This window comes from Athene noctua, chromosome 4 (genome assembly GCF_965140245.1).
Source record: "Athene noctua chromosome 4, bAthNoc1.hap1.1, whole genome shotgun sequence".
NCBI classification, from domain to species: Eukaryota; Metazoa; Chordata; class Aves; order Strigiformes; family Strigidae; genus Athene; species Athene noctua.
In genome coordinates, this window is record NC_134040.1 from 4,892,293 (window position 1) to 4,910,225 (window position 17,933).

General features: G+C 37.9%; 1 protein-coding gene across 5 annotated transcripts in view; it reads left to right on the forward strand.

Annotated features, from left to right (window-relative positions):
- CTNNA2 (catenin alpha 2) overlaps positions 1-17,933 on the forward strand; it is a 526,704-nt gene that overhangs the window by 481,065 nt on the left and 27,706 nt on the right. For all 5 annotated transcript variants that reach the window (XM_074904290.1, XM_074904291.1, XM_074904292.1 and 2 more), the window contains 4 exons: positions 2,391-2,504; positions 7,923-8,104; positions 10,836-10,941; positions 13,994-14,128. In XM_074904290.1, the coding sequence (XP_074760391.1) occupies positions 2,391-2,504; positions 7,923-8,104; positions 10,836-10,941; positions 13,994-14,128 (537 nt within the window). The remainder of the gene's footprint in view (positions 1-2,390; positions 2,505-7,922; positions 8,105-10,835; positions 10,942-13,993; positions 14,129-17,933) is intronic.

Here is a 17,933-nt window from a genome sequence, read left to right on the forward strand (position 1 = left end):
TTGAATTAAAACTCAATACAGTGGGGAAATACTGATATTTTTTTTTGTGTGCTTGTAGTATATTATTAACAGTTACATTAACTTGTCCTTTGGGTTTGCACTATATTTTCTCCAAGTTCAACATCTACACCCATTAAGTTTCAATCTTTTTAAGACCACAAATTTTAAGATTATGAATCTCAGGCAGTAACAGCAATATATTTTGGTTTGGGTTGTTTTTTTGTTTTTGTTTTTGTTTTTTTTTTTTTTTTTTCCTGAATGTTTCTTTAAGAATAAATCCCTGAAACGCAGAACTTTCAGAATACTTTAGCTTTTTTAAGAGACATCCTCATGTCCTTGCTGGTTACTGTGTTGAGGTGTAATATTTTTAATATTATTCCCTTCCTTTACTGCAACTCTGTGAAAGCCTGGGAAGGGCACATTATCTTTTATAGTCTTATTTATAAAAATAAGTGGAGACAAAAGAGACTAAGACGACTATACTTGTGGAGAGGGGTGCTACTGGTTTTACAATGACTGGTGCAACTGGCTAGTTGAATGGCCTTGGAGGACGGGAGAGAGTCAGCTGGTTTATGAAGAAGGGATTGAAACTCTGCACATTGCTCCTGTTCTTCACAGTAATGCCTAGGCAGGTGAAAAGCTGAGCCCTGTGATAGGAAATACTCTCTTCTGCTCATGGAGTTGTATGATTCTCTTAGTAGCTGATTTGCTTATGGCAGATTTTAAAGTCACACCCTGCCCTCAGGCAGCTGAGTAGAGAGAAATAAAGTGATTGCAGGCCATTAGAAAGCAAGACCATTGGACATTATAATGATGGGTATCAATCTTTTTTTTTTTTTTTTTTTCCTGTGGCAGTAAAGAAAAGATAAATTTTTTCACCACAACTTCATCTCCTGCCTATCCTGTTATATACACTATTTGTACATGCCTCTCTTCAGAGATGCAGCCGGAGTTTCATTACCATACTGTCATACTTGTTATTTCTTCCTCCAGTGCTCAGCATCAAAACACATATTTAATTCATACTCTAAGCCAAATGAAGATGGCTGTGTTTTACTCTCCCCATCATGTGCACTTCACCATGTAGCTAGCAAAGCAGCTGATTTTCCGTTACAAACAGTGATGTGCACTTCATGTTGGAAACCAGGCTGTAATATAAATATCACCAAAAGACTTCTCTACATTATGTTAGAGGGTTTGGACCAGTTCCTAGTGACTGAGCATCTTCAAGACAGAGCTGTAATGACAACTGGCAATGATTAGCACCTCTGCTAGCAAACTTCACGTTGCCTCCAAGCATGAAATGCCAGCATGGATGATTTCTTCTGTAACGGTTGCCCTTCTAGGTTAACACTGATGCATACGGGTATCCAGTAAGGTGAGGATTTCTCTGCACAGTTACTGTTATATTCTTTTTCTATTACCACTATCATGCCTTGTACCTACAGAAGTTACTCGTGAACAGATTGTTGTACTAGATGCCATTCAAGCACAAAATGGAATATAATATTCCTTCTAAAGACTATTTTTGATTTTGCACCATCTATATTAAATATAGTATTAAATAGTTATTTAAATTAGGCTGTCTCTCTGTGTATATTTTGCTCCTATTTTTTTGCTACAAGTTGAAAAAAACAAAACAGATCCATCAGTTACTTTTTTTCTTCCTCCCTCCAACATTTTAAACAACCTGAAGCCAGCATATACATAACTACATTTAATCAATCTGTCCAGAGACCCTCACACCATTTGTAGCACCAGCAAGGGGGATAACATGGTTTCAGTTTATGGGATGAGGAAAATTCTGAAGATCTGTATCTGAAAAGAATCATGTGAACTAACAAGATAAAGCAGAGTATAAATTTTACATTACTGGTTTCAAAACCAGTTGACATCATTTATGTTTTCTTTAGAGGGGAAATCTCTTATTTGCTTTCATAACTTTTTCTTCCAGGTTGTTAGTTACTTTTTCTAAGGTATCTACTTTCTCTTTTGAATGGAGATTCCATTAATATAATAGTATTAGTGTCCACTTATATATGAAATAACATTGTTTTGAATTACTGCATTCCGGTGTTAGTGTTTCCAAAGGATACTTGTTCCTGGAACTGTATTCATCATGTTAACAGAGTTAAGAAAAGTTGCAGTAAGGTAATAATGAATGTCATTTGTAAAGAAAACTAGAGTTGAAACAACTTAATTTTTAAGACAATTCAATTTCAGTTCTTGACTGCTTGGGCAGACAAGTTAATTTAAAAGGAAAGAGAAACAGCATTTCCTGGGCAGGTAGTCGATGAAATAAGAGCTTACTGTACACAGGACTTGGTCTGTATCCTTTATAAGCTTGTCATCTCCTCTCTTTTGCTTTTTCTCCCTCTCTCTCTCTCTAGACCCCTGAAGAGCTAGAGGATGATTCAGACTTTGAGCAGGAAGATTATGACGTTCGCAGCCGAACAAGTGTTCAGACTGAAGATGACCAACTTATTGCTGGCCAGAGTGCACGGGTGAGTATAAAACCCACGTACTATGTTAAGTGTCTGTATAGCTACCGATAAAAAGAAATGCAGTGATTTCAAATCTTCAGTGTCAGTTAAGAATGGGTGGGAGTAAGGTAACCTAATTGTTTCAAGTTTTTTCATATCTCACCTATTTGAAAAGCACTGGCTTTATTGAATGATCTTCCCTAGGCTTATGTGATGCCTGTACGAGCTGTTTGCTCCAGCTAGTGCTGCAGGAGAAGGCCTTGCAGGTTTGAGTGTGCTGTCACCGTGGGAGTAGTCAGCAAATTATAAAAAAAGAAAAAAAAAAAAAAATCCCGTCAGGGCACCATGTGCTGTATCCAGAGAAATCTTACATTAGTCATGTTACCCAGTGTGCAAACCTGTCAAGAAGATCTGTCTAAGCTACTGAGTAGTCCCTGTAATTTAATTGTAATTGAAGACACTTGTTACTGAGTCAATGTAATTTTACCAGGGTAATTACATCATGATAAACTCGAGTCATTGTGATTTGTGACCTGAGCTTGTGCATGGGGAATGCAAATTAAGCTGATGAGTGCTTCAGGGGTCACAGGTGCTGGAAAAGTGAAGTTTGTTAACATTCAGGATTATGCTACCCTCTGATGAATGTTTACCTTTTACTAAATAGGCCACTCAGCTCAGATTATTTAAAAATATATATATATCAGAATATAATTTTGTGGGCAAATGACTTCCTGAGAGTGTTTGCAGATGATAGCCAGGTGAATTTTGCAGTTGACACACCTGAGGGATGGGCCATCCGGAGGGATCTGGGAAAAGCTCAAGACATGGGCCCATGTGAACCTCATGAGGTTCAACAAGACAAAGTGCAAGGTCCTGCACATGGGTCGGGGGAACCCCCAGTATCAATACAGGCTGGTTGGGGATGAAGGGGTTGAGAGCAGCCCTGAAGAGAAGAACTTGGGGCTACTTGTGGGTGAAAAGCTGGACATGACACAGAAATGTCTGCTCACAGCCCAGAAAGCCAACGGTGTGCTGGGCTGCACCCCGAGCAGTGTGAGCAGCAGGGCAAGAGGGGGGATTCTCCCCCTCTGCTCCGCTCTGTGAGACCCCCCTGCAGGGCTGGGTCCAGCTCTGGGGCACCAACATAAGGAGGAGATAGACCTGTTGGAGCAGGTCCAGAGGAGCCCATGAAGATGCTTGGGGGACTGGAGCCCCTCCCCTGTGAGGACAGGCTGAGAGAGTTGGTGGTGTTTCATCCTGGAGAAGAGAATGTTCCAGGGAGACCTCGTTGTGGCCTTTCAGTACTTAAAGGGGGCTTATAAGAAAGATGGGGACAAACTTTTTAGAAGGGCCTGCTGCTACAGGACAAGGGGTAATGGTTTTAAACTGAAGAGGGTAGATTCAGACTAGATATATTTTTTATTATGAAGGTGGTGAAACACTGAAACAGGTTACAGAGAGGGATGGTAGATGCCCCCTCCCTGAAAACCTTCAAGATAAGTTTGGATGGGGCTTTGAGCAACCGGATTTACTTGATGTCCCCGCTCATAGCAGGGGGGTTGAACTAGATGACATTTAAAAGTTCCCTCCAACCCAAACTGTTCTGTGACTCCATAATTCTATGAAAATATATTTAACTGGGAAGAGATTTTAATAAAAAGTCTTAAAATTTTCCAGCAGAGAACCAGTGGGGAACTGGGAATTGCCTGAATGATTTTCATGGCTGCGGTTTCTTCTGATAAGTGCTAAAATTGAAGTAATGGATTAAATGTGAAGCATTCTCCACACATACTCAAACACTGTAGCGAAAGCTGGTAAATGGAATGGTGACTTCTTACCTTGAAATCTGGAAGAGGATTTGTGGGGCTGAGAACCAGAAGACCAAAAGATGATGATGCTTTGACAGATCAATTCAGAGGACCAGGAAGGAGCTTTCAGCTGCGGTTGAGATTTCAGCAGCTTCCTAACCTTCAGTTAGGAAGGCCCATGATATGTTAGGGCTTGAAACAAACATCTTACACCCTGAAAAAGAACAGTTAGAGTAATGAGAACCTAAATGAAGCTTACTTAGAGGTGTGGGAGGAATGCAAGAAAAAGATACAGTGGAATGGGCAGAAGTTTCTTTTTTTCTTAAATTCATTTCCTTGAATGTTGAATACAGATGGTAAATAAACCCTAGCATGTATCAGAAAACCTGGGTTTCTATCACCACATCTCAAAGAGAAAAAATGTTGTCCCTGCCTATCAAGGATATATCACATATCTCATTATCACCTAGGTGGAGTGCAGATGGATTGTATGTTCCATCCCAGAGAGCTGGGTGACCAGGAACCACACAGTCAGGGAAATTGCAGAATGATACCTGGACACCTTATCCCTGAGAGTGATGACAGAACTATGTTCTGGATGCAGTTGACTGTCTTTGGGGCAGTTTTATATTTTAAAGATCATAAAGTCCTCTTTGATATATTCAAAGAATTGACTACTAAAATAAGTCTGAGGTACAAATCTACTGACATACAACACAGTTATTTCACAGTTTGGGGGGTTTTTGTTGTTACATCTAGGATTGGGTAGCATATCATCACTTCTTAATCTGAAAACAAAGTAAAGACTGCAGTAATATTTTTACTAAGAATCTAGTTCACCTAGGGACTTAGGAGTCTTAAATTCTATTACATTTATTGTGGTTATTATCACTGCTGCACTTAAAACCTTCTACTTTGATCAGCTACACACTGTATAAACATAATATATTATAAAGACAGTCCCGCTCCTGAATAAAGTAGAATGCAATATGTCACGGGAAGCAACAAATGGCGAAAACCTAAAATGAAAACATGCTAAGCAGAAGCTGCCCAGTCCACAGTCTTGCATGACTCATTGAAGTGAGCCTGCTAAGCAGAATAGTATCTTACTTGAACATTTTCTGTAGAAAAGCCGGATTTTTATTTGTGGAATGAATGGATTTGTTTAGTAAGCTTACTCCATAAAGCTATTAGTATTTCAGTAGCAAGAATTGTGTTGGTCTTCAATAGAAATAAAACTTAAATATATGAGCTGCATTTGCTGTAGGATATAGCTTCTTTGAAAACACATCATCAGCTGGAATAGAAACGTTAAAACACTGTATACCCATTTAAAGGGTGTGCAGGTAAAGCTGCCCACAGAGAGAAACCACATGCAAAACACACAGATTGCCTTTCCAAATGTTACTACTCCTATCACATTCTCTTAATTTCAGTTAATTCATCTATTCTAGTGTTTTATGTGTATTTTATATATTTATTTAATAGCTTGACTTACACTGCATTTTTCCGTGGAAAGACTAATATGCGAACATTTGAAAGTGCTGAGTTGCATTGATAAGGCCTAATTAAAACTCATGTGTTGAATTTTAATTTGATTAACTTGCAAATTTCTCATTTTCTGATCTACTGTTTATAATCTTTTTTAATTTCAGTTTTGGAAAAGGTCAATTATAAATTTTTAAAAGCCAAGAGCATTTTAAGAATATGGAGAGAAAGACTTCAACTGATTGAAAGTGACATAAACAAGAAAAAATGTAATGACACTTAAATATGTGTCACACCCCATTACATGCATAATGTGGTCTTCAGAACCCCTAAAGCCAAATAGTAGTTCAATTTGGAAATCATTATTGGAAGTGTCCATTTGATCTTCAAAAGTATTATAATTCTGTAGAGCTCTTTTTTCTGTCTTTTTATGGGGTGGAGAAATTTCCACTTTGTTGATAATGTCGAGGCAGATTAGTATCGACCTGTTTAGGGCCTTTTTGCATATCTTCCAAGAGACAATTAGACCACTAAACATTACTGAAAGGTACATTCATTACAATTCACTTCAAATGTATTATCTTGCATGTCATAGCTTATTTTAGTGTCGGGTTAAGCAGAAAATGTCTATTTCTGACAGCGAATGAGACTGAGGGATATACTGGCAATTTAGTCTGCCTTTTCCCATAGATTTGATTCATTTTGTTCTTCCTGAAAGAGAATATTTAACAGGAATTTTCTTAAATCGTCCCAGTGAATAAGCAAAGCATTTGACACTGTCCCCCATGACATCCTTGTCTCCAAATTGGAGAGACATGAATTTGATGGATGGACCACTTAATGGATCAGGAATTGGCTGGATGGTCTCACTCAAAGAGTTGTGATCAACAACTTGATGTCCCAGTGGAGAGCAGTGACGAGTGGTGTCCTCAGGGGTCGGTGTTGGGACTGGTGCTGATTAACATCTTTGTTGGAGACATGGACAGTGGGATCGAGGCACCCTCAGCAAGTTTGTCAATAACACTGAGCTGTGTGGTGCGGTCGACACACTGGAGGGAAGGGATGGGCCATCCAGAGGGACCTGGACAGGCTGGAGAGGTGGGACTGTGCAAACCTCATGGAGTTCAACAAGGCCAAGTGCAAGGTCCTGCACATGGGTCAGGGCAATCCCAAGCACAAATACAGACTGGGCGAGGAGTGGATTGAGAGCAGCCCTGAACGAGAAGGACTTGGGGTATTAGTGGATGGAAAACTGACCGTGAGCCAGCAATGTGTGCTGGCAGCCCAGAAAGCCAGCGGTGTGCTGGGCTGCACCCAGAGCAGGGTGGGCAGCAGGTCAGGGGTGGGGGTGGGGATTCTCCCCCTCTACTCTGCTCTTGTGAGACCACCCCTGCAGTGCTGTGTCCAACTCAGCGGCCCCCAACATAAGGAGGAGATAGACCTGTTAGAGCGGGTCCAGAGGAGGCCATGAAGATGATCAGAGGGCAGGAGCACCTCTCCTAAGAAGACAGGCTGAGAGAGTTGGGATTGTTCAGCCTGGAGAAAAGAAGGCTCCAGGAAGACTTAATAGAGGCTTTCCAGTACCCAAAGGGCACCTACAAGAAAGCTGGAGAATGACTTAAAAGAGCATGTAGTGACAGGACAAGGGGTAATGGCTTTGAACTGAAAGGGGGTAGATTTAGGTTAAATAGAAGGAATATCTTCACTGTGAGGGTGATGAGACACTGGAACAGGTTAGCCAGAGAACTTGTGTCTTCCCACTCCCTGGAAGGGTTCAAGGCCAGGTTGGACGGGGCTTTGGGCAACTTGGGCTAGTGGAAGGTGGCCCTGCCCGTGGCAGAGTGGGGTTGCCACTAGGTGACCTTTAAGGTCCCTTCCAACCCAGACTGTTCTATGATTCTATAATTCCATATCATGGCATCACATATATAATTTCTAAATTCTTGAAGGTATAAGACAAGCTATAAACATCCTGTGAATTTGGTTTTGCCCATACTAACATAAGTCTATTGTCTCCTGGATTTTGCTTGGCATCTTTGACTCTCATAAAAAGAAAAATTTGAGCATGCTGTTTGAACCACTGCAAATAGATATAGTCGCTAGCTTCCTTTTTTCATACCAACTTCTCCTATTTTTTCTCTAGGCTATCATGGCTCAACTTCCCCAGGAGGAGAAGGCTAAGATTGCTGAGCAGGTAGAGATATTCCACCAAGAAAAGAGCAAACTGGATGCAGAGGTTGCCAAGTGGGATGACAGTGGTAATGACATCATTGTGTTGGCAAAGCAGATGTGCATGATTATGATGGAAATGACAGACTTTACAAGGTAAGGACAAAATAACCTGTTCTGTAGACTCCTTCAGACATCCCACATCTTTCCTTTTTGTTGCAATTTATAGACTATTGAGACTATGTTCTATGTTTTGGGGGATGCAAAGCCAGGTAACACACATTATACGTAGTGGAATGGGTTCTACAGTTCTCTACACATGACTGATCTGGATATTTCTCCAAATGGGATTAATCCCATGAAGTTTTTGTCCTATTTGCGAATCTGTTTTATTTGGAGATCATCTTGAATTTCAGCAGCAAAGATAGTCTGTGACCTTACAGACTCTCAGCTGACATTTCGTTTAGTACCCATCTAAATGCATGTGCCTCTCTGAACTTTCAACATTTCAACACAATTTGTGTCAATCAAAAATAATGGCAAAACTATTTATATAATTTTGAACACTGAACTTCTTTCCAAAAAAATCCCAAATGAAATGAAACTGTTTTGATCTGACACTTTATTGGACCCTGTCAGTAATGATTACTTTTGCTTTCATCACTTTTTTCCTATTGATGTCTTGTTCTTTTCTAATTGCAAAGCATCAAAGGGCTATTCATTAATGGTATCATATAAACAGGATTATTTTGTTTAAATATAGTCATATTGTTAATCACACCAGGGAAAACATCTTTACAGGATTCTTTGAATTACAGGTCACCATAATAAATGTTTTTCAGTGTTTATTTTTAACAGGAATTCAAAAGTTTAAACAGTATTTATCAAAACGTGATTAGACAAAACTCGACAAAAAACCTTCAAGTTTTTCTTAATTAAAATAAGGCATCCATTTATTCATCTCATTTAGATGCTCAAATAGATTTCTTAATCTCCAGCTGATCCCATGCCTTGTGTCTGGAGCCTTCAACCCGTTTTGGGGGATGCAGTCCCTGCATTGACAATATGTGGTTCAAACATACCTTACATATAGATAGGTAGATGGAGGGGGGGTGTATAAATACCATTAATTTGCAAATAACTTGACAATTTGCACTTGCATAGTTAATTGGTAATAGGCAACAGCAAGCATTTTTATCCATTTTAAATTTAATTATGCATATAGAAAGTTTGCTTACTTTAATAGATTACTATTATACTTCTTTCCAAGTAATTATTCTCTCAGCTTGTTTGTTTTGTCTCTCGGTTTGTGCTTTTACAACTGTTCTTTTGCAGCAGACTCACCACTCCTGTATACCAAATGACAGTGTAGAACCTCCTGTGAAGGGTGATATTTTTACATGAATCTTAATTACTTTTGCATTTGTATTGTCTTTGGGTCTCTGATTCTTCTGCCCAAAAATAGAGTGAAAAACTGTCCAAACACCACCGTCAGTTCAAGGAAGGAAGAAATATTGTTCTAAAGCAACAGCCCAGAATATGAATGCTTTCTGCCACTTCCCAGACAATCTTTGATGCATTAAACAGCAAACTGAAAGTTTTGTAATTACATTTTCTTCCATCAAAAGAACAGAACTAATATGAGAATGAGAGAAAACTACTGTCACATTTGAAGTAAATAGGGAAAAAAAAAAAAAAAAAAATCAAAGTTCACCTCTGTCTACATCAGATTCAATAAAAACTTGTTTAATATATTCCATTAAAGCAGAACAAAGCCTTTCACACCTTTTTGGCTGACTATAAGATCAGCAGTGTTAAAATAGAATAAATTTTCAAATGCATGGAGTTTGTGACAGTCAGCTATGCTGATGTAATTAATGTAGAAGCATATGAGGTCATTATGAAGGATATATGCTACGGTTAAACTTCAACAAAAATGGGATACTTATATTTCAAGATCTGTTGTGGATCTGGAAATGACAGTATGGAAAGTAGATAAAAATAGAAATATGTTCCAGTATGTTATTCTTGGCATTATAGGTGAAAAAAATCAAAACTAATACTATGTTGTGCTTAGAAAAAATGCCTTCACTTTTAGTTTAAAAGGAACTAAGTTTGATCATATTATAATTTTTCATCAGTCTTGTCTGAAGCTATATTTCTCCAAAGAGTATAAAAACCCCAAGAAACAGGAAAATCAGCTCACTTCCAACTGAGCCATTCTCAGGAGCAGTAGCAAATGTATTATTACAAACTGGATTAAGGTTTTGAGTCTGAGGCAAAGTCAGAAAAGTCTGCAGTGACTTTTTACTTCTTGTCCATATATATTTTGGTAACTTTAATGACTAAAATCAGAGTTTTGTGCATCTTCCTAAAAGTATATATGAAAGATCAGTCTTAGAGCTAATTATAAATGTTTTAAGCATAACATTTAAGTGTAACATAAGGATTGTGCTTCACGTATCGTTCTTCTCTGACAAAGATCTACTAGAAAAGGTTTTCTAAGTTGTGACTTTCTTGCTTTAGACATGACAGGCTTAACATTTAGGCACTGGCTTGGGAATAACAGAATTTTGAAATAGTTGTGTATTCCAGAGAGAATGTTGGCTTAATGAGCACTTCAAAATGCATATACTATTAAGTATAGCTCATGTGCTTGAAGGCACTATCAGACTAAATTACTACTGAGGCATTTTGAAATAGAGAGGAAATATAGCAGACCGATTTCTTAATCAAGCTGTACTATAAAGTAGTTAAAAGGTGAAATTGTAATAAATTAAGAAGTCATCGATGTTACTATTTTAAAATCAACCACTAAACAGGGTCACTAAAACTGTTGCGTTTTATGATTTATTTAGATTGTGCATAATTGTATTGTATTTCACAGAGGTAAAGGCCCCCTGAAGAATACATCAGATGTCATTAATGCCGCCAAGAAGATTGCAGAGGCAGGATCAAGGATGGACAAATTGGCACGGGCGGTAGCTGATCAGGTAAGAACAAAAATGAGCAGAAATATAATGTAACCTCTATCAATGAGTTGCCTTTTTCAGGCAAAGGTTATCTTTACTTGGCAGAAAATTACCTGTTGACAGTCACTGCCTGGATACTGGTCTACCCATTGAATATAAGTTGTTTCTTTTATACCAATCATCTTGGGTTTTGCAGTACAGAAAAGCCATAAATGAGTCTCTAAACCTCAGAAATGGTTGACTTGTTCCACAGCCTCACTTCTGGACCCAGGTGATTGCATTAGATTTAGACTGATCTATGTGCTGTCATGAAAGCAGTAGAGACTTGGATGCTCTGTTGCCCTTGCTGTATGCCTAGGAACCCTTTCATTTTTTTTCAGCTTATTCTTCCAGAAAATTTCCCTTGATACGGCACTTTTTCAAGATGTGCTTTGCATCAGGGTATTGTGCTTTCACCTTACATCCCCCCCCCACTCCATGTTCTAAGGTCTGTGTCCTCAGTCCCATTATCAAATTCGTGTCCCAACTGGAAAGATGAACTTGCTGTACTCAGCCTCTGTCTTTCAGATGCAACACCTATTCATCAGGAGAGCAAGAGGAAGCATCATATTAAAAGTCAAGAGCCAAATTTCAAATCCAGTTTCTAAGTAGCTAATTTTAGATTTAGACAAATTAAATTTAACTACTTTTTCCCTTGTGAACTTCTTACAGTGTCTTTCCTTTCGTTGGCATAAAGAGAAATTTTGCTGTAAGTGGAAACTGATAACTTCCTTGCCTCTAGTCTTTCTCTTCAAAATAAGTATTGATAACTTCCTTGCCTCTAGTCTTTCTCTTCAAAATAAGTATTTCTTTTTCTTCTTCAAGTAAACATGTAATAGTGTGTAACACATCCTGCCAGGGAATATGGTCCAAAGTAGCAAGAAAACTGAAGCTGCCCATTTTCCTATAACCTCAGAAATTTTGGGTTTAGGTTTTCTTCATTATCAGCAAGCATTTTTCCTGTAGTTAACCCATTCCAGTCCTTCAAATGTAGCATCTGTTCATTTCAGTATAAGAAAGAAGAAATCCATCTGTCAGATGATGAAATTCCTAGTCAATGACATTTACAGAGATGGAGTATTTTAAAGAAAGAAACACAAAGAGACTCGCTGTGCTTAGAGTGCATTGACTTCAGTCACATTTTGAATTTCAGAAGACTGTAACATGCACACTTTAATAATGAGCAGTAAAAGCTCTATGAGAATGCAGTGTTTGTTTTAATGCTTGTGCTTTAATGATATTTTACAGAACTTTGGAGACACTTATGCAATATAAACTTTTTATGGACAGTTGCATTTTTAATTACTGTTCCAATGAGAGAGATCTTACATTTTCATTCACTCCAAGCTACTTGTATTTAAAGCCTTGTCAGCTCTCTAGAAGTATTGCTTTAAAGTTCGTTTCTTGCAGTTCACAGACTTCAAGAATAGGGTAAATATTTCTGTATTAAATTGTCACCAGTAGGGAGAAGGGGTCTCTTAGGGATTCCTGCCTGAAAGATGTGGCAACTGCGATAGAGAGGCATTATAGTATTGCCATAAGTATAGAGCAGATTAAACCTAAGAGCCGCAATGAATCCCCAGCTTTGTTTGTTGTTAGTTTTAAAGGGAAAGAAAAAAAGCAAAGTGATTGCTCTCAAGGTTATAGATGACAGTATATGCAACTGCTTCACCACAAACATATTCCTTGCCAACATTAACTGTTGGGGCTAGAGCAGTCATCTGAAGTCAGAGGTTGTGATGCTGTTGACTCGTGTCTGTTTAATTCTATAAGTTTTTGTTGACGTGCTCTGATAATATTTTGCAAAAATTGAGCATAAACTTTGTAAGACCCTAAAAAGAGATATTCAGAATCTTTGTTCCCCAAGCTCTACATTCGAAGAACATTGTTAGTCAGACTTTGTTGGGTAGCCTCAAGGAGTATTTCTTGGGGACATGCTGTTAGCAATGGACCCTTTTAGCAGTGTTTCATTAGATTGAACTACTGAGGTCTGTTCTCTTGAGGGAAGACTTTGAAAACTAACTACAAGAGTGTTGTTTATTATGCTGTTGATATTGTGGAGGATGATGATGTTTCTATTACAAGTCCCAAAGATTATTAATAAATTGTACTTGGGCCTTTTCTAGTTATAATGATTATAAAACCTTCACTGAATCTACCACATTTGACCTAATGCAATTTGTTCAAAACACATTTGAGATGCACAGCATCCAAAATGGTACAGGAACGTGGAATGACCCCCCTTTAGTATGAAGTGGTGTCCCTTAGACAGGGAGAGGGACCAACTTATCTCATTGTGTTCTTGAGAATGGCTGCAATACTGTGGTCATTGGCTAAGAGACTCTGTAATATGTCACACTTTAGTAATTAATTTCCTCCTGGCACAGATTAAGTTATTTATTCACTAACAATAACCTTGCCAAATCTGTCAATACCAAACCCAAACAACCTCACCTCTGCCTATCAAGTCCTGAGTGTTTCAGTAAGGGGCTTGGCTTCTGCCAAGTCTGGAGCAGAGCTGTGTCCTCTGAAGGTCTGCACAAATGCCAGGGAAGCTGGCGAGACAGTCACAAGTTGGCATTAGGGTGGATGTAATCAGTTGGAACTGGGTTTATCTGGACTTTAACTGGTCCATGTTGTAGCTTAACCTGGACACCCAGCAAGCAACATGGAGTTTGAGGTCAAACTTGGTCTTTTGGCTGCTCAATAAATTCCTTTCTTCTGTACAAACTAATCTCATAAATGCCTCCCCCACAAACATAGCAATCATATTATTTTCATTGTCTTTCATTAGTGGCTGACAGAGAGGTTTCTACTTCTTATAAAAGGTATAGTGCATCTTCAGGTTACGATTCATAAGTCTTGAGTTAAATGAAACAGAGTTTGAACTTTCACATTTCATCAAGTATCTCACGTAAAGACAAAGTGAAATGGATCCACCTAATACACAAACATTGCCACTATCACCTCTGATTACCTCTCTATAATTGTATAAACTCAGCTACATCTAATCAAATATTTCTTCTGTCTGTAGTGCCCGGACTCAGCCTGCAAACAGGATCTGCTAGCCTACCTGCAGCGCATTGCCCTCTACTGCCACCAACTCAATATCTGCAGCAAAGTGAAGGCAGAAGTTCAGAACCTGGGAGGAGAACTTATTGTATCAGGGGTAAGCTGGTATTTGTATTTAGCCACTTACGTTTCCCATGTAGCGCTTGAAAGGGAACTTTTTTGATGGCAATAATATACAAAACAAAAATACAGTAATTCATAAGCAAGCTTTTTAAAATGTTACTGCCATTATTCCAGACCTTACAATAACTTGCGTAGAGCAATTTGATTTTCCAATTACCCTTTGTTTATACTAACCTTGTAAAATCTTCATTCTTGCAAGAGAAAAATAATTTCATAGCCTAGAAAGTCATTGCCAAGCTGTGAATATTATAATTATTTGGAGCTTTTGTATATTTGCTCATTATAAATCTTCTTTCCTTTGTTAGTACTGGTAATTTCCTTCCTCTGTGCAGAAGCCAGCTCTGTATGAAGTGCATATTGTTAAGATGGTGATGACTAATGGGATTTCATTCACTCAGGTTCCAATGCACACTAGGTTTAGCAAAAACTCTGGAAGGCCAGCAAAATATTTTAAGTTTTGATACACGTGCTGTTTGCAAATACTATTGGCAAGCACAATGATTATATACTCTAATTCCTGTCCAGTTATTTCAGTTTTTTTCAATGAACACTACAAACTTTTTGCACACAGTCTTTTTTTTTTAAGAAATAAAGGCAGGAATGTGCAGCAGCAGTAATATTATAAATAATGAGTTTTCAGCATTTTTTAAAATATTTTTTCTTTCCTTCTCCTAATATTGGACTCTGTGCCTCTGGGAGATTACTAAAACCAAGCAGTAGCAATTGCCATTCCTCATTATTTTCTTGTTTTGTTCTTTTAACTAATCACCCTAGTATTAGCCCCATGACGCATTTGATACCTTCTAACTCAAACACAGACCGTATGTATGTAATATGTTTCACTCTCCTGAGTGCATTTTCAAAATGATGGTGATTTGTGAGACCCAAGGTACTTGAAACGAGATTGTTTTCAAGTACAGTTTTGAAAAAGCACCCTTTCATTGTTTAAGCCCAATCAAGTACGAAGATTGTTAGGACAAGTAACTTGTGGCACTTCATTTCATCCATGAGATTCCCCAGTGAAATCACTGGCCTTCCTCAGGCATATCAGAAGTCAGAGCAAATGTCCTCAACTACGTAACATTTTGATTTTTTACAAAGCGCTATAGAAGGTCTTAAGGATTTGCCAGGCTTTCTTGGATCAAACATTCTGAAGTCATATATGCAATCCTAAGAGGAGCTGCTTAAATGTTCCTGTATCTGTCCTGCAATTGGTCTTCACTTCTTGACGTATGTACCTATGTAATTTTAATACCTTGATCTTCCCACAGCAATGAAAAGATCCTCTTCCATTTTCCTGATATTAATGGATTGATCTGTCCTTGTATCACTGACAGCTATGCTGCATAGTAAATGCTGTGATCTTTTCTTACCTACTGCCATCTGGGTCCAGCTTTTCATACCCATTGAGTTGTCATATTCATCTATCTATAACAATTACCCAAATCAGTGCTTCTAGCAGCTTGGCTTTTGTGGTTGTGTGTGTTTCTTTTTCAAGTCTCTTTATTCAGTGTATGTGGATGCTGAATAAGCCATTGTGAATCTCGAGCATCTATTCGTTACTGGAACATCACCATTCATTGTGGAATTTAAGTGGCCGAACCGCTTGACTTCATCATTTCCAGTCTGGCATTGTTAGCATCTGCTGCTTACCAGGCTTCATCACCATTGTGTTTGTTTGGTTGGGTTTTTACAGTCAGTTGCAGGCGAAGGCAAAACTATCTTCAACCACAGAAATTATTTGGGTCTGTTCCAAAGACTCGGTAGTACTGACATACAGAAAATTTTAAGATTGCCCAGCTTGCTTCTTCTGCTGTTGCTCTGAACAGGAGGTGATATAGAGAGTTGAACTCCTGTACATCCCTTTTTCGAGAGCATTGTCTTGTTAGCTGGAACAACGCCGTTGGTGCTTTCCTCATAGTGTTTTCCGAGCTGTTTATCTTCAAAGTGCTGGGTACTGTATGCTCCTTTGCTATCCAGAGATCTGGTATCCAAGTGCACATCTACATCTGCTTGTCTACTTGCTGCTTCTGCTTCCATCTTCTTCTTCATTTTCTCTTGGATAGCCAATTACAAATAAGCAGTATTTTATTTACATTAAAATGAAATACCATTATTTGGCAACTTGCATACAGTACAATGTTAGAAGTACAATAGAAATCCAGAATTCAAGCTTCCCACCCCTATGACTACAGGAGTAAGTTTATGTGAAGTGTTGAAGTGTTTTGATGTAAATATCAAGCACCAGGATGATTATTACAATATTGTAATTTGCTACTTTGTTTGCAAAGAACACAACATAATTCAAATTGATCCAAAAGATATGATTCAGAACTATTATGGGGAGTACAATCTCTGCTTGAATTTTTGCATTATTAAGAATATTAATCAATATTTATAAATGAAAAGAATGTATGTATGTGTGTGTATGAATCTATGTGTGGGCATATATATATATTTATGTTAAAAGGAAAGAGACATAAACCCAATTAAAACCTAAAAGACAGATGAAAGCCACCCCACAGTTCTTATAGTTCTGTTAGAGAAAAATGTGTTGCAACAACTTCAAAAATACTGTGTACATAACATATCATATGCTATGTATCTTTTGATGAAACTACTATTTCTTTTTCTCCCACAAGATTCAGTAGTTCAGTATGGTTTATCTCTGAAAATAAGCATAAAGCTGATCTTGTTTGCTTTTTCCTCTATAGATTTATATGATACTAGCATAGAATATGAAGGGGTTCTTTTTGGCATCGACTTTGCTGCAAATAGAAAAACAGATCAAAAAGTAAGAAAATGTCACACTCCTGAAGTGTAAATTATTTCAGTAAAGGAAAGAACCCACTGCTGTTTCTCTCTTTCTTTCTTCCATTCCTTTTCCCCGAGCTCTTTCTCTCCTTTGATCTTTCCCATCAAATTCCCTGCATGCAGATAGCAAAATTATTTTCACCAGAAAAGTAAGATCTGGCAATTGAGAGTCAGCATACATCCGCCTAACCTCATTAATATCAATGGAGCGAGGCCAATTTAGGCTCTCTGTTGAATTGGGCCTTTATTTTGCAAGGTGAGACTCTTAATTCCTGATACCAATTGAGTTTTGGAAAGTAAAATAAGGAAAAACTATGTGATACCTGTTCTTCAGTGAGGGGTCTTGTAAACTTGAAGAAGATTATAGGGAAGAAAGTAAAGGGGTGAGGAGGAAGTTAGATAAAAGCAAAAAGCATTAATATTTAAAAATTATTTCTAATCCATGTAGATTAGATCCTTGTTCCTAAAAAAGAGTCTCCTACCTTGGTCCATAAGCAAATAAATGTTTCTGTAATGTTAAATTTGAACATTGGATTTCTAATTTCCCTCTAAGAATAAACAACCTCCTTTAATAAAATCACAGAGTAAAAGCACTTCAAAATAATTTTCATTGTCTCTTGCCTTAGTTTATTTAATGTAATGTATATTTGCTTCATACTCGGTTGCACCATTGTATTGGAATGAACCCTCTGAGGTGCTGAGCATATATATGCTGCTCTCAGTGAAGTAAATATCATTTACATATCCGGAGCTCATGCTGATAGATAGCCCTTTTGTGACAGCCACATTTGTTGAATAGCCTTGGTTTTAACCATGAAGTTTGTTATTTGGGTGAAAATTCAGACTACTTCTAAATCTAGGGCTGCTTTATTTTTTTAGTATTCCTGTCTGTCTCTTGTTAGCTACACATTACAAAAAAAACCAGATCTATATATTTATTTCTTACCTTAGGATAAATATCCACT